The 17,665-nt window shown below is 47.3% G+C and overlaps 2 protein-coding genes across 3 annotated transcripts in view; both read right to left on the minus strand.

Annotated features, from left to right (window-relative positions):
* Positions 1–5,134, minus strand: part of LOC119127525 (FK506-binding protein 15-like) — a 51,240-nt gene extending 46,106 nt beyond the window's left edge. The window contains exon 1 of the mRNA XM_037259512.1: positions 5,115–5,134. The gene's annotated coding sequence lies outside the window, so the exon portion shown is untranslated. The remainder of the gene's footprint in view (positions 1–5,114) is intronic.
* Positions 5,135–7,634: 2,500 nt separating this feature from the next.
* The window catches only part of fkbp15b (FKBP prolyl isomerase family member 15b), a 50,131-nt gene continuing 40,100 nt past the window's right edge, over positions 7,635–17,665 (minus strand). The window contains exons 13-17 of one of the 2 annotated variants that reach the window (XM_037259497.1): positions 10,169–10,250; positions 8,191–8,291; positions 7,980–8,064; positions 7,795–7,904; positions 7,635–7,714 (exon numbers count right to left, since the gene is read on the minus strand). In XM_037259497.1, the coding sequence (XP_037115392.1) occupies positions 7,840–7,904; positions 7,980–8,064; positions 8,191–8,291; positions 10,169–10,250 (333 nt within the window). In that variant the 3' untranslated portion in view covers positions 7,635–7,714; positions 7,795–7,839. The remainder of the gene's footprint in view (positions 7,715–7,794; positions 7,905–7,979; positions 8,065–8,190; positions 8,292–10,168; positions 10,251–17,665) is intronic. The other variant, XM_037259498.1, reaches the window with a different exon arrangement.

The following is a 17,665-nucleotide window of genomic DNA, read 5'->3' on the forward strand; positions in this document are numbered from 1 at the left end:
CTGAGTTTCCGCAGGAAGTACAGGCGGCGCTGGGCCTTCTTCGCCAGTGATGCGGTGTTGGTGGACCAGGAGAGATCCTCACTGATGTGCACCCCCAGGAACCTGGCGCTGCCCACTCTCTCCACCACAGCACCGTCGATGGTCAGCGGCAGGTGTTGGGTGTGACCCTTCCGGAAGTCAACAACAATCTCCTTGGTCTTGTCGACGTTCAGCAGGAGGTTGTTGTCCCTGCACCACGTGGTCAGAAGGTCAACCTCCAGCCTGTATAGAGTCTCGTCTCCCTTGGTGATGAGACCCACCAGAGTCGTGTCGTCAGCAAACTTCACTATGCGGTTGTCGCTGTAGGTGGCAGTGCAGTCATGCGTCAGGAGGGTGAAGAGCAGCGGACTGAGCACGCAGCCTTGGGGGGCCCCCGTGCTCAGCGTGATGCTGGCGGAGATTTTGTCGCCAACACGTACCACCTGTGGCCTCTGACAGAGGAAGTCCAGTAGCCAGTTGCAGAGGCAGGTACTGAGGCCCAGCTTGTCAAGTTTGCTGATGAGACGTTGTGGCACAATGGTGTTGAAGGCAGAACTGAAGTCCACAAACAGCAATCTCACATACGAGTCCCTCCTCTCCAGGTGGGTGAGGGCCGAGTGGAGGGCAGAGCAGATGGCATCCTCAGAGGACCGTTTGGCTCGGTACGCAAACTGGAAGGGGTCAATGGTGGGGGGGAGAACGGATCGGATGTGCTCCATGACAAGCCTCTCAAAGCACTTCATGATGATGGGCGTAAGTGCCACGGGGCGGTAGTCATTGAAGCAGGACGGAGCAGGTTTCTTCGGCACAGGTACGATGGTGGCAGCTTTGAAACACGACGGGACGATGGCCTGCCGCAGGGAAGTGTTAAAGATGTCCGTGAAGACACCCGTCAGCTCACCAGCGCAGTCCTTCAGCGCTCGACCCGGGATGTTGTCAGGGCCCGCCGCCTTATGGATGTTGATAGCGGCAAGCGCCCTCCTCACGCTGTCGGCGGAGAGGCACAGGGGCAGCTCGTGGGAAGGGGGAGTGGCCTTCAGCGGGCAAGTGCTGTTCTGAGCGTCGAAGCGAGCAAAGAAGCGGTTGAGGTCATTGAGCAGACGGACGTCGCCTTCACAGCTCTGCGGCGCGGGCTTGTAGTCCGTGATGGTCTGAATGCCCTGCCAAAGGCTCCGTGCGTCCCTGCTGTCCTTGAAGTGGGCGGTAATTTTGCACGAGAACGCCCTCTTCGCTTCTTTGATGCCCCGGGACAGGTCGGCCCTCGCAGTCCTCAAGCCAGCCTCATCCCCCGCTCTAAAGGCTTTGTCCCTGGCCCTCAGCAGCCTGAAGACAGCCCCAGTCAGCCATGGCTTCCGGTTAGCCCGAGTGACGATGGATTTTGAGTGAGTCACATCATCAATGCACTTCCCGATGTAGGAGGAAACAGAGTCAGTATACTCCTCAATGTCTGTCCGACCGTCGCAAGTGGCAGCCCTCCTAAACATGTCCCAGTCAGTAGAGCCAAAGCAGTCACGAAGCGCATCAGAGGCACCCTCAGGCCACACCCGTACCCGCTTGCGAACCGGTCTGGATGTTCTCACCATTTGTCTGTATGCGGGCAAAAGCATAACAGTGATATGGTCAGAAAGTCCAAGATGGGGGAGGGGGGCGGCTTTGAAAGCTCCTTTATGCGAAGAGTAGACCAGGTCCAGGAAGCTGTCGCCACGCGTAGGAAAATTAACATGCTGGTGAAGCCTCGGAAAAACAGACTTCAGGTTAGCATGATTAAAATCCCCAGCGAAGATGGTGAAACCGTCAGGGTGCGCTGTCTGTTGTTCACTGACAGCCTGGTACAGTTCACTAAGCCGCGATCCTGTCGCCTCCGATGTTGGAAGGCGGAATGTAAACCGCGACCAGCAGAATCGCGGTAAATTCCCTTGGCAGGTAAAAAGGACGGCACTTAATGATCACAAACTCCGCCAGTGGCGAGCAGTGCTTGCATACCACCACAGAGTCCCGGCACCACTCGTCACGGATGTAGACGCATATTCCACCTCCACGAGATTTTCCCCCTTGTACAATGGCCCGGTCCGCCCGATAGCACGCTAGCCGCTCCAGACGTACAGCTGAGTCCGGAATGTTGACGGTCAACCAAGTCTCAGTGAACACGAGCACACAGCAGTCACGCACTGTCCGGTTTGTAGATCTCAGCAAGCGAATGTAATCCATTTTGTTGTCCAGCGATCGAACATTCGCCAGAAGAATGGAAGGCACGGCCGGGCGAGCTGGGTTGGCCCCTCTTCAGCCTCCTCGCACACCGCTTTCGACGCTTCCCAACCGGTTCACTGTGATTGCCTCCCGACAGGCTGACCTGTATATCAATCATGCGATGGGAGGGATTCTAGCCTATAGAAAAGAAGTTTTTTTTTTTTTTTTTAAATGTCAGGCGTGTACCTTACTTCAGTGATGCCGTAATGCTGAAAGCGATGCGACCTTGTAATTTACTCGTCGTACTGAAACGGACTGAAACATTTTGGCAGAGCGCTGTACGTATACACAACCAGTATGGATCAACAAATTCATCAGTGGATCCATATATAAGGCGCTCTGCATTATAGGGCGCAGTGTGGTTTTTTGAGTAAATGTTAAGTTTTTAAGTGCGCCTTATAGTGTAGAAAATACGGTAATATTTACAAATACAGCTAAAACTCAATTTCATGCAGACTTTGGGGTCCAGAATTTGGTTATTTCGGTAACCCCGAAAGCACTTTTTTTTTTTAATTTTAGGCAGCTGAAGCGGTCCTTTGTCACATTACCGTATTGGCCTGAATATAAGACGACCCTGATTATAAGACGACCCCCTCTTTTTCAAGACTCAAATTTGTAAAAAAACTTTTTGAACACCAAATTTAATTTTTATACAGAAAATACTTACAGTACATCTGAAACAAATGATTATAACAATATATTCGAGAGAAAAAGCATGTTATTTTGCCTCATTCAAATCATGCAAAAACTGTCTATCACATCTTAATATCTGAACATTTAAATATGTAAACTAAAGGGCAATCACATTTGTAAATGAATGGCTTCTGGTTTTTGAAATGTAAATAAACCAATCTACTGTGATAAAACAACAAAATTACAATAACTACACTAACCATCAAAGTCAGAGGGCCGGCGCTGGGCTAGCTGCGTCGCAGCGTTAGTCCATTACGCCGCATCATTCTTTTACACCAGGCGAGGCTTGCTTTGAAGTCAGCGGTGGGTATGTTTAGCTCTTTGGCGATTTCCACGGCCTTGAGCTGAATGACAGCTCTGCTGATGGGCATCCCGTCATTTCGTTTCTCGTCCACGTACGCGCACACCCTCCTGTCGAGCTCTTGAAAGCAGCCGCTCTGAGGACCACGAAAAGCTTTTCTCTGATTGTGAGCATTTTTTAGGCGATCTTTTTGAGCTCTCCATCTCTGTACATTACAATCTGTGACACTATATTTCACAGCCGCTTTGCAATTGTTTGAAGACTCTGCCTCAATTATCACCATCATCTTGAAGTTTGCATCATAACTTCTCCTCAGCTGCCAGTTAACCTGGCCAATCTTCGACCCACTTTTCTCCAGATTGTCGCTATGTTTCTCCATTTTCTGTTATCTCTTCTTTTATTTCTTCTCTTTTCTTTCTTACCGCTATTTTTTATTTTTCTTCTTCGTGCTACCGCTATTTTTATTTTTATTCTTCGTGACAGGGGTTCGCTTTGGCCTGGGGAGTTAAGTTCAGCATTCGCTTTAAAGATATCTGGCGACATCTAGCGTTGTGAATGTAAGACGACCTCCAATTTTTCAGTCTTATTTCAATGCAAAAAACACCGTCTTATATTCGGGCCAATACGGTAATTAACCTCAGGCATGTTTTTGGGCAGCTAAGGGGACCATTCGCCTTTCGTTCATGAATGCTGTCCCCTTCATCGAAGTCTGTTGACATTTATATAAAAAGAGTTGCAATATGCAGATGACAATATCAGGCGGACTGAGTAAGTAATTTTGATACAATGTGAAATGGATGGAAGAGAGATTAAAGCAGCCACTTATTCTACTACTGTGTACGGCCATGCTCTTTGACTTGAGTGCCTGTGTGGATGAGGTGCTTCTGTGAACTTCCCCCTTTCCGAATCAGCTGCAGTCTTACCTATCCATAACACTGTATTAAAGCAGTCATAAAGATCAAATAGCCCAACTACTTCTTATCAAGCGCCTTTAAATTAGTCATGGAAATGAAATCACTAGCGCGTTTAGCTTCATACAGTCTGTATATCGTCCACTTAAAACACTACTTGAAAATGTATGCACGACGAAAAAAAAAAGTGGACCGTGACCATTTCTTGTACACTTGGCACCAGGACACCCACCCTTGGACGCAGTTCGATGATCGACTTTGTAGTTGTGTCATAGAATTTCCGGCTGCATGTTTTGGACACCCTTGTGCACTTGGCACCAGGACACCCTTGGACGCAGTTCGATGATTGACTTTGTAGTTGTGTCATAAGATTTCCGGCTGCATGTTTTGGACACTCGGGTGAAGAGAGGGGCAGAGCTGTCAACTGATCACCACCTGGTGGTAGGTTGGCTCCGATGGTGGGGGAAGACGTCGGTCCGACCTGGCAGACCCAAACGTACTGTGAGGGTCTGCTGAGAACGTCTGGCAGAATCCCCTGTCAGAAAGAGCTTCAACTCCCACCTCCGGAAGAGTTTCTCCCACATTCCGATGGAAGTGGGGGACATTGAGTCTGAGTGGACCATGTTTTGTGCCTCCATTGTTGAGCCGGCCGGAACGGCCGTTGTGGCCGTAAGGTGACTGTCGTGGTGGCAGCTGGTTGACACTGGCGGAAAGGGATGCCGTGAAGCTGAAGGAGTTCTATCGGGCTGTTTTGGCCTGTGGGACTCTGGAGGAAGCCGACAGGTACCGGATGGGCAAGCGGAACGCGACTTTGGCGGTTGCGAGGCAATAGAGAATGACTTCCGGATGGCTTCGAGGAAATTCTGGTTCACCATCTGGCGTCTCAGGAGGGGGAAGCAGTGCAACGTTAACACTGTGAACAGTGGAGACGGTGTGCTGCTGACCTCAATTCAGACCGTCGTGAGTCGGTGGGAAGAATACTTCTAAGACCTCCTCAATTTCATCGACATGCCTTCCATTGTGGAAGACTCTGAGGTGGACTCTCCGATCCCTGGGGACGAAGTCACTGAGGTAGTTAAAAAACTCCTTGGAGAAACACCCAGAGTTCTTAAAGGTTCTGGATGTTGTGAGGCTGTCCTGGCTGACACACCTCTACAACATTGCGTGGACATCGGGGACGTTGCCTCTGGATTGGCAGACTAGGGTGGTGGTCCCCCTTTTTAAGAAGGATGACTGGAGGGTGTGTTCCAACTACGGAGGAATCACACTCCTCAGCCTCCCTGGTAAGGTCTATTCAGGGGTGCTGGAGAGGAGGGTCCGTCGGGAGGTCTATCCTCGGATTCAGGAGGAGCAGTGTGGGTTTTGTCCTTGATTGATTGATTGATTGAACGAACATTTATTGATCCCGGGGGTGGGGAAATTCAGGCCCCAGCAGTATTCATACCACAGAGCGGGTATATAAAAGACACACAGATGGCATGAGCGCAACTCATTAGGCTCTTATAAGGCTGCCACACAACGACGCCACAAAGAAAGTCAGTAAGTGTGAAAGTTAAAAGCCATCAAAGCAAAGCAACAAGACAAAGGAAAAAAAAGTAACAGCGGCCAACCAGCACCAACGAACACCCCAAAACACACAGAATAGCCTCCACGGGGTCCATAAACAGGTGTAAGGGCAGCTCAAGTTCAACGGCGCCCAATGGACCGTGGTCGTGAATCGGTAAAACATCACAAAACAGGCAAACGTGTGAGCAGCGTCCTGGGTACCCAGTCGGGGCACGTGCAGATGGTCATCATGGGGCTGGCACGGCGAAGGTCGTTGGTTCTGACGAGCACGAGGGAGCGGACTTGCCACAGGGGTTGCGGCTGCGAGGCCAAGCCGTCGTAGAGTCACGCTGGTCCCGACCGATGTGCGCAGCCATCCTGGACCCAGGGAAAAAAATATCCGATCCGAAAGCGATCTGCAGACGCCGAGGTGCGGTAGAAGGCACCAGCATCGCCGAATGGACAAATAGAAAGAAAGAAAAAGGAAAAAAGAAGGAAATAAAGAGGAAAAGAGAGAACACTGCTGGGAGGCTGCCACTCACAGCAGCGCCATACCAAAAAAAAAAACATAAAACAGTGCCACAGTGGACCAACTCTATACCCTTGGCAGGATCCTCGAGGGTGCATGGGAGTTTGCTCAACCAGTCCACATGTGTTTTGCGGACTTGGAGAAGGCGTTCGACGGTGTCCCGTATTCTGTGGGGGGTGCTGCGGGAGTACGGGGTGCCGAACCCACTGATAAGGGCGGCTCAGTCCCTGTATCACCGATGCCAGAGTTTGGTCCGCATTTCCGGCAGTAAGTTTGATTCCGCCAAGGCTGCCCTTTGTCACTGATTCTGTTCATAACTTTTATGACAAAGTTCTAGGCGTCAAGTCGAGGCGTTGAGGGTGTCCGGTTTGGTGACCTCAGCATTGCATCTCTGCGTTTTGCAGACGATGTTTTGCTGTTGGCTTCTTCAAGTCGTGATCTTCAGCTCTCACTGGAGCGGTTCGCGGCCGAGTGTGAAGCGATCGGGATGAAGGCCAGCACCTCCAAATCTGAGACCATGGTCCTCAGTCGGAAAAGGGTGGAATGCCCTCTCCAGGTCAGGGATGAGAACCTGCCCCAGGTGGAGGAGTTCAAGTATCTTGCCTTCACGAGCGAGGGCAGGATGGAGCGTGAGATCAGCAGGCGGATTGGTCTGCTGTGATGCGCACTCTGTACCAGTCTGTTGCGGTGAAGAGAGAGCTGAGCCGAAAGGCGAAGCTCTCGATTTACCGGTCGATCAACGCTCCTACCCGTATCCGTATCCGGGTTCTCCCTTAGAGATAGGGCGAGAAGCTCGGTCATCCATGAGGGACTGTGAGTCGAGCCGCTGCTCCTCCACGCTGAGAGGAGCTAGATAAGGTGGCTCGGGAATCTCATTAGGATGCCTCCTGGACGCCTTCCCAGGGAGGTGTTCCGGGCATGTCCCACCGGCAGGAGACCCTGGGGACGACACAGGACGCACTCGAGAGACTATGTCTCTCAACTAGCCCTGGGAACGCCTTGGGATCCCCCGGGATGAGCTGGGCGAAGTGGCTGGGGAGAGGGAAGTCTGGACGTCCCTCCTAAAGCTACTGTGCCCGTGACCCCGACCCCGATAGCGGTAGAAGATGGATGGATGGATGGATGGATGGATGGATGGATGGATGGATGGATGATGATGGATGGATGGATGGATGGATGGATGGATGGATGGATGGATGGATGGATGGATGGATGGATGGATGGATGGAGATGTGGCTTACAATTAAAATTATTTTGACAGCCCTGATCAAGCGCAAAGACATTATTAACACAGCAAACATCCCAAATTATTCAGTCGCAGGAACTATAATGGGTGCCACAGTCACACTAGAAAATATTTACTTTATATACCTGTATGATTCTTTGGACATTTTGTAGGATCATTGAGGACTCCATCGATATACCAGACAGGCCCAATGAGACAGTTCCCTGCCTTTGAAGGTCATCTATCTAATAAATAAAATAATGTAAGTTGAAAGCAGGGTCAGATTGTGTTGAAGCCATGTTCTGCATTTCCTTGGATTTTGTACCTTTGATACAAGTTGATCAACCTTTTCCGCTACTTTTTCCGACAGCTAACCGATCTCTGTATTTTGCTGTCGAGTCTCAATCATCAAGAAGGAAGTCACGTCACTGGAGCCTGGAGGACATAGTTTGAAATGTACAAATAAACATGGATATATGTTCTTATATTTTTCTAGTTTTCTTATCTTACCAATGTAAGGGACACGTGAAGGATAAATTTGGCTCAAAGACTGGAGCTGATTTGTAGGAACAGAAGTCTGTGTGTTGGAGTAGAACTTTAAAACAGCAGCAGCAACAACACAATAATAATAATGAATAATAATGAACAAGAACCACTTTTATTTCCCTTCATAACCTTAAGAAATCCCAATAAATTTGGACAAAATAGGAGGAAAGCTCACCTGAAAAGTGTGTGTGCTACCTAGCAAACCAGGCTGTGCAGCAACATTGGTAAGGTTGGGAAGCACATTCGTCGGAAAAACAGGATAGGGATGTGAAAGCGCTGAAAAGAAAAAAAATAGAGTACAGTTTAATAGTTTAATGCGTTAAATTAATTCTGACTTATTAGAGTGATGAATTAAGGAAATAATGACATTTCGACCATTATAAACAGTTTTCATAACTTTTCTGATGAAACATCGACTTACAACTTGTTGAATGGTACTGTTGTGATGGCCTGATGGCATCTATCGCTTTTACTGGCACAAAAGAATGAGGAGGAGGGTGGCACAAACTTTATTTTTGCTATGCATGATGTCCCCCGGGTTAGCATAATGTGGTATTTTTGAAGATGGACACTTTTCATTGCTTGGAAAGGAAAATCACTCTTCTAATTGACTTGCATTACACCCATGCCCCCTAACGTCCAACTAGAAACACTACGTGTTGAAAATGTCATACATGTGTTAAAATTTCTGAATAATATAAATACCGTTTCTACTTCGCAGATTTTCATTTTTTGTGGATGGTTCTGGAACGCATCTCCCGCGATAAACAAGGGATCACTGTATTGTGAGGGGATTTATTTTCTTATGTGTTATGTATGGTTGGATGGACGAGTCTTCTGCTGCTGATATTTTTTAATCAATCAAAAAGTGTGTGCCGCAAGTAACCTGTATCTCTGCTGACAAACTACAAATATGTCCGACCGGAAAGTGAGGCGCATATCTTCCGGCCTGCAGGGAGTGGGGTGTGAAGTATCTCATTTGCATTTAAACAGACCGCGCCAAAATGGCTTGCTCTGAAACACTCCTCAGATCAGGGGTAAAAGAGGGGCCTGTGATGCTATGATTATGAGGAACTCGGACAAAACCATTTCTGTTCTACTTTATATAGACCACAGCTGAATGAGTAAAATGTAAAACAGAAGGATTTGTAAGCATATGTCTGCACGAGCCTGGAAATCCAGAATCAATGCTGTACCAACGATTGAGTCTAGTCACAGTGGGTAGTCTCATCAAACGCATTTCCAATGCAGGGTGAACCTGAGCAGACAGACTGCGAAAATAACCAATCAGGGAAGAGAGGACGTCGAAACTACAACATCCAAACACATCTAAATGCTTCCAGTGCCATCAGCTGCCGGGGTTTCAATGACACTATGTAATTCTAGTTATTTATAACTTAATTAATGTTCAATGATTATGTAAAGATACTTTCTTTTAGTAAGACAGAGGCGAGTTGTTTACCTGCTTAACATGTTTCAGGAACTTCATGTTGCCTTCCTCAGAAGGCAACATGCCTGTCTTACTAAAAGAACGTAAGAAAGTATCTTGAAAACTATTTTATCAAACGAAGACAGTATGATCCTCAAAGAATTCACCAATTCACCAAAGAAAGCAAAATATATTCTAAACTATCATCTCTCCCGCACCATTTTGCGCAACAAAGAAACGTCTCAGCAAATAAACAAATCTTAACTGTATGGCTAGTTCAGTGACGTGCGGTAAGGTTCATGACTGGGGAGGCACTGACGTTGGTTCATGACTGGGGAGGCACTGACGTTGGCTCCTCCGAGCGAATCGTCTTCGGTTTTAAAATAACTAACAATTCAGCGATTTTGGTTCAAAATGATACAAAATTATTGAGGTTAAAAGGAAAATGACTAATAAAAACAATTGAATTTGGTTTTCCCCTTTTCATGGTGGCAGGGGAGGCGTAGCTCAATCCCTATAGGCATAGAATTGAAAACTGAACCTGGCAAGTCACTGACAAAGAATATGCGATATCAGCTTGATTTTATCACAATCTGGGTCACATCTTTAAAACAGTTGGTATGATTTTTCTGATGAATACAAATTTGAAACAGGAATACAACTGTATTTTTAAGATGGCCCCAAAGCACGGTGAATGAATTTGATTGAGCAAAAAAAAAGTTACCATGTGCTTGAACTGGGGCAGCAGAAGAGATATGCACAGGAGATGATGCAACAGGCAGATTCTTGGCTCTAACAGTGGTATCCTGCACAAAATGAGATAGTGTCATTGACTGAAAATATTACTGTATATTAACAAGGGCTACTCGATATAACCTCACCATTCAAGGGGGATAGGGACTGGACGAACTACAATGCATAAATTGAAGCTCATTGATAGGAATTTGAATATTGTAAAACTTTCTTTTAACCCCCCCAAATTATTCAAATAATGATAAACCTTCTAACCCACCCAAAGACGTTTTAAAAAATAGATGCCAAATGGTGATAAAGTTTGTGTGAAAGAGAGGCTGAACCCATTAGGACTTACTACCTTCAACAAATATAGACCGTATTTTCCAGTATCCATAGGGTGCACTTAAAAGCCTTTGATTTGATCAAAACCGCCAGGGCACCTTATAACAAGGTGCACCTTTTGTGTGTGACGAATTCCAAAGTGTTGTTGTGCGGCTACCGACACGTGCATAATATGCAAGCTGACAGCAATCATAGAACACTACGTAATACACCAAATATGTAAAATGACAGCGATGAACCAATCAGAGACTATCAAATATGTAAAATATGTACCCTGGAGCAGTAAACCAACCAGAAAACATTAGTAAATAGAGTACATACTTACCTCTGGCAAATATAAATACTACTCGTTTGTGCAAAACAAACAGCATCAGTTTGCCTAAAGACCCCCAAGACTAAAATTGATGAAGAGATACATGGAACAATTCAAGGTATGGGCCATCAGTTACACGGTGGCTCATGGTAATAGAGCAGCCGTGAGAAAATTCCACATCAATGAAATCACAAAGCCGCGTAATTGCTGTAATTTCGAGGCGTGTTTTGCTCAGATTAAACAATGGATGTCACTCAATTCACTCAGTCACTCTTACTTCTCAAGATGGATTAAACCGATATTTTGATAATTAGCCCTGCTCGTCATTGGCACCTATTGAAGGACACTGCTGTAAGTCTTGATAAATGTACTCTTACCGAAAGTGATTCTGTAACAAAACTCTCTTCTTTCAAAAACACACTAAGAACATAACTAGAATTGCATTTTTTCACCACAGCAATATTGCTAAGATTTATCCCATTCTTGTGATGCAGAAATCATTAAACATTCGTTTGTTACCTCGTACCATTATTAATGTAATGTTTACTTATTATATTGCTGTTCTCCTTCCTTTTTCTATGCTGGGCTGCTGAAACGAACACATTTCCCCGTCGTGGGTTCAATAAAGTTCTACCTCATCTTATCTTATGTATTGCTCTCTGATCTTCCTATGTCTAGTACTAAAACTCTACAGATGGCAAAAATAGGCTCCAGATAGACTCCTCACAAAGACAAGAATATTTCATCATATTACCCTGGTACAAGGCAATTTGCATTGGCTCCTAGTCCACTTTGGATGCTACTTCATGGTTCTGTTCCAAACCACTACAATATTGCATGGCCTAGTGCAGCGGTGGCCAACCCGCGGCTCGCGAGCCGCATGCGCCTCTTTGGCTGGTTTCATGCGGACCAGCTCAGTGGCCTAGTGGTAGAGTGTCCGCCCTGAGACTGGAAGGTTGTGGGTTCAAACCCTGGCCGGGTCATACCAAAGACTATAAAAATGGGACCCATTGCCTCCCTGCTTGGCACTCAGCATTAAGGGTTGGAATTGGGGGGTTAGATCACCAACTGATTCCCGAGCGCGGCACCGCTGCTGCTCACTGCTCCCCTCTCCCCCAGGGGATGGATTAAAATCACACGGGGATGGGTTAAATGCAGAGGACAAATTTCACCACACCCAGGTGTGTGTGTGTGACGATCATTGGGACTTTAATCTTTTAATCTTAATCTCTTCAGGAGATTTCACATGACAAGCGTCAAAATGCTTGGCTGGCGCTGCCATTTATCCCCCCTAGGTAGCGCGCTGACCAGTTGAATCGGTTTGAGTTGAAAAGAAGAAGAAGAATGACGTACTCTAAATGATGACAAATGCGCGCGATCATTTGAGTTGTAAATAATTTGTTTCAAGTTCGCTCTCAAAATGGCAGGGAAAAAAGCACAGCCAAACGAAAATATGAAGAACACAGGACGTTTTTAACAGAGTGGGAGAGTTTATATTTTTTTGTTGAACGTAATGGCAAGCCATTCTGCCTTATGTCAGGCATCATTAGCGCATTTCGAAGCTTCAAATCTTCAGCGTCACTTCAGCTCAGTCCATCCTAATATCGACCAGGAATTTCCAAAAGGGACTGAACTTCGCAAGCACAGGTTGGTCACTTTGAAAAGTCAGGCAGAAAAGCAGATGCAGTTTTCCCCAAAATGTACAAACCACTCAGAGACCGTAACGCTTGTGTGTGTGTGTGGGGGGGGGGGGGGGGATGATGTGGCTCTTTGCGATGACACAGTAAAAAATGTGGCTCTTAGTCTCTGACTGGTTGGCCACCCCTGGCCTAGTGCTTTATCTTGTTGACCGAGTCGTACCATGTGTTCTGTTGCAAAACCTTCATTCTCAAAATGCTGGTCTTTTACTGACCCCAAGAGCCAAAAAGAATTCCACAGGTTCGAAAGCATTTTCTATTCAGGCTAGAGCTCTGAATGTGCTACCCCAAGGATATCAGAGCCGCTACCTCAGTAGATACGTTTAAGACAGGATTAAAGACTTATTTTGACACTCTACATTGGCTGGTTTGACTACCGCTTCTACTCTCTCTCCCCCTCATCCCTGTCTTGGGGAGGGGGCCAGGTGGGGACAAAACTGAATGTTTTTGTCTGGATTGTACACCAACTGACAAGATCTGAGGTGGACCACCTCCTCAATTTCACTTCGCAACACAGAGGCGTCAACAAAGCCCTGGCTTCATTGTGTACAATGAAGAGGGCCGAGAAGTCAATGTTTATCATACAGTTATGTTTTCTCATGAAGATACGCAGTTTGGGAACTGGATGGATGCACAAACAGTCCCCTCCAAAAGTAGTGAAACATCAAGGTCAATTCCTTTGTCTATGTTGTATACTGAAGACAATTGGGTTTTCCAAAAAAGATGAATATCACACAGTTCAGCAGAATTCTACACTTTATCCTGCCCATCGGACACTCAGCGACTCTGGGGGTTTATGGGGCAATACGGTGGCCTGCTGGCCGAGGCAGAGCTTCCCCTCATTTGAATGACCAGCAGCCAAGTAAGGCCAAGGAAAATGACTTACAGATTCGAAGAAATTCTGGTCCACCATTCTGTGTATAAGGTGGGAAAAGCAGTGCACCATTGACATTGCCTATAGTGAAGTTGAGGCGTTGCTGACCTCAATTGGGACTGAGTTGGTGCGAAGAATCTCCTCTATTCACACCGACATGCTTTGAAGAAGCAGACTCGAGAATTCTGCGGTGGGCTCCCATCTCTGGGGTTGGCTGACTGCTGTGGTGGCCCCTCTTTTTAACAAGGGGAACTGGAGGATGTATTTCAACTCCTTTGGAGTAGTGTGGTTTTCATCCTGATCTTGAATCAGTGGACCAGTTTTACAGGCTCTACAGGGTCCTCGAGGATGAAATGTGTTTTCGTCTACATGTGTGTAGACTTGGAAAAGGCGTTCGACCATGTCCCTCTGTGAGTTCTGTGGAGGGTGTACGAAGTTCTGAACCCCCTGATCAGTCCGTATTCAATCGATGGCAGACTTTAAAATGCATTGATGGCAGTAAGTGAGACACTTTTGCCGTGAGGGTTGGGCTTCGCCAAGGCTACCCTTCGTCACCAAATGTGTTCATAACCTTTATGGACACAATATATACAAGTTGCATGGGTCAAGTTTGGTGGTCTTAGTACTGAACTTCTGCTTTTCTCAGATTGTGTATTTCTAATTAGCACGCTTATAATTTGGTTTAAAAAGTGTAATTCCTAATCATAACATCCATCCATCTACATCACATATTCAAGTCGGGTCACACGGGGCAGCATCTTTAGCAGGGAATGCCAGACTTCCCTCTCCCCAGCCATTTCGTCCAGCTCTTACCGGGATCTTAAGGCCAGGCCAGCCAGGAGGTAGTCTCTTCAGAGTGTCTGTTGCAGAACCACACACACACACACACACACACACACACACACACACACACACACACACATATACCCCACACACACATATACCCCACACACACACTTCATACAATAATAATAGAGAATGGTGTAGAACAGTGGTCACCAAACTACGGCCCGCGGAGTACACAGTGCTCTGCCAAAATGTTTCAGTACGTTTTAGTACGACTAGTAAATTACAAGGTCGCATCGCTTCCCAACATTACGGCAACTGTAGTCAGGGGGCGTCACCGAATAGCTGTTGTACCCGGGAGGCTATTTCATTTAAAAATAGGCTGCTCCGTTAATGTTTCGAGTAAATTTACGGATTGATACGGAAGGGAAACATAGGTAAGTAGTACCAATGCGGTAGATCGAACTTTAGTCAGTTCCGATCATTTTATAGGAGATCGTTTGAGAAACGCGATTGTTTACACTTTGCTGAGGCTCATGGGAGATTGCGAGCTGAGGCTCGTGGGACTTTGCGGATGGCTAATGCTATAACGATAGCTGCTATACGTACCAGGCTATTTCATGTCAAAATAGGCTGCTCTGATAATGTTTCGAGTAAATCTACGGATCGATATGGAAGGGAAACATAGGTAAGTAGTACCAATGCGTTAGATCGAACTTTAGTCAGTTCCGATCATTTTATAGGAGATCGTTTGAGAAACGCGATTGTTTACAGAGGGCTCGTTGGTTATTGGCTAGTGGATGCATACCGCAACCCTAGTCAACCTCAGTTTGTTGCAGTATAGCTTCTATTTTATGCGCCTTATAATCCGGTGCGCCTTATATATGGACAAAGTTTTAAAATGGGCCGTTCATTGAAGGTGCGCCTTATAATCCGGTGCGCCTTTTAGGGCGGAAAATACGGTAAATCGTTTCCATGGGCTCACCACCTGTGGGAGGGGCCAAAGGGGTCGGGTGCATTGTGAGCTGGGCGGCGGCCAAAGGCAGGGACCTTGGCGGTCTGATCCCCGGCTGCAGAAGCTGGCTCTTGGGACATGGAATGTCACCTCTCTGGCTGGAAAGGACACCGAACTGGTGTGCGAGGCAGAAAAGTTCCGACTAGATCAGGGGTGGGCAAACTACGGCCCGCGGGCCACATCCGGCCCACGGGACCGTTTAATCCGGCCCGCCAACCCTGAATTAATTATATTATTAAACTTTTTTTTTTGTCATTTTGCCTGCAATGACTGCGTTTCCCCAGTAGATGGGGAACCGCTCGCCTGCGCATTTACTACCGGAAGCCGTGTCAGAAAGCTCGGTGCACACTCACAAGTGCGTGTACGTACGTACTCAGTAGTACGGACATGGCGCACTCGCGCTCTATTTGTATCAGTCCCGAATTTAGAGCGTGGGCTGTGACGACAGCATTCTTGTAATTCGCTCGCTGAGCTTTCAGATACGGTTTTACGCTAAAGCCACCCACAAACCTTCCCCTGAAATCCTTCCATTAAAATGAGTGGCCCGAAGAAAAGAAGTGAGTGCCGAATGTTAAAAGAGTGGCCAATTTGGCTCGACGTACGCGACGTGACGGTCAGCCACATCAACCCGTCACAGATCGAGGTAAACGGATCTCTCCTAAGAATTGCCACAACAAATTTTACTCCAGACTATGATGCACTAGCAAAAAAGGGAGACCAACAACACTGTTCCCACTGAAAATGAAGGGGAGGCTCTCAAGTTTGTTGTAAAAAAATGCATTTTGAATATGATTTGTACACATAGCAGGGATTGAAACTAGCGACCATTCTCATTTTCAAACAATGCAGGATGCTCAAGGACATTGATGCACCACCTGTTTGCGACTAATCTTAACCTGTAAAGTTCTTAAGGCTTACTTTAAGGAAGTGTTTCCCGTTTCCTCACCTCTGTTACCAGTGTTTGTGAGTTAAAACTCTGCTCTGATGTTCAGATACCCCTCACCGTGTTGCCGTTTTGATTACTTTATTTGGATGTATGCTTTCACCGATTCTTCAAGATGATATATTTGGTCAGAATGTTTGCTGTTTGATGTGATCTCATAAGATAAACATTTTTCATTAATCTGACCTGCAGGCACTGAAGTGATGGAGACTGTTATTCATAATAATAGTGTCGTATTTTATGAGAATCACTGATAGCAGTTTTTTAGTGTTTTTTTTTTTTTAATGCTGTTAATAAATGCATTTGTTTCAAAAAACTTGTTTGGAATATCCATGCTTTACTACCTACTAAAGGCCAAAATCTTTTATGCAATGACCTTTACAGGTCGCTTATATTACTTCACACAAACACTACGTCCATCTGCTCCTGGTTCGGCCCTCCGGTCCAAATTTAGAACCCAGTTCGGCCCGCGAGTCAAAACGTTTGCCCACCCCTGGACTAGATATAGTCGGACTTGCCTCCACACACAGTTTGGGTTCCGGTACTAGCCCTCTCGAGAGGGGCTGGACTCTCTTCCACTCTGGAGTTGCCAACAGTGAGAGGCGTCGAGCAGGTGTGGGTATACTTATTGCCCCCTAGCTGGGCGCCTGCACATTGGGGTTCACCCCGGTGAACGAGAGGGTAGCCTCCCTCCGCCTTCGGGTGGGGGGACGGGGCCTACCCTTCTTGGGGTCCCTGGAGGAAGTGCTGGAGAGCGCTCCTTCTGGGGACTCCAATGTTCTACTGGGTGACTTCAATGCTCACGTGGGCAATGACAGTGAGACCTGGAAGGGCGTGACTGGGAGGAACGCCCCCCCCAATCTGAACCCGAGCGGTGTTCTATTATTGGACTTCTGTGCTCAACACGGATTTTCTATAATGAACACCATGTTCAAACATAAGGGTGTCCATGTGTGCACTTGGCACCAGGACACCTTAGGCCGCAGTTCGATGATCGACTTTGTAGTCGTGTAATCATTTGCGGTCGCATGTTTTGGACACTCGGACGAAGAGCGGGGCGGAGCTGTCAACTGATCACCACCTGGTGGTGGGTTGGCTCCGATGGTGGGGGAAGATGCCGGTCCGACCTGGCAGACCCAAACGCTCTGTGAGGGTCTGCTGTGAACGTCTGGCAGAATCCCCTGTCGGGAAGAGCTTCAACTCCTACCTCCGGCAGAGCTTTTCCCACGTCCCGGGGGAGGCGGGGGACATTGAGTCCGAGTGGACCATGTTCCGCGCCTTCATTGTTGAGGCGGCCGACAAGAGCTGTGGCCGTAAGGTCGTTGGTACCTGTCGTGGCGGCAATCCCTGAACCCACTGGTGGACACCGGCGGTAAGGGATGCTGTCAAGCTGAAGAAGGAGTCCTATCGGGCCGTTTTGGCCTGCGGGACTCCAGAGGCAGCTGGCAGGTACCGGATGGCCAAGCGGAACGCGGCTTCGGCGGTTGCTGAGGCAAAAACCCGGGCGTAGGAGGAG

The sequence above is a fragment of the Syngnathus acus genome, chromosome 9 (genome assembly GCF_901709675.1).
Source record: "Syngnathus acus chromosome 9, fSynAcu1.2, whole genome shotgun sequence".
NCBI classification, from domain to species: Eukaryota; Metazoa; Chordata; class Actinopteri; order Syngnathiformes; family Syngnathidae; genus Syngnathus; species Syngnathus acus.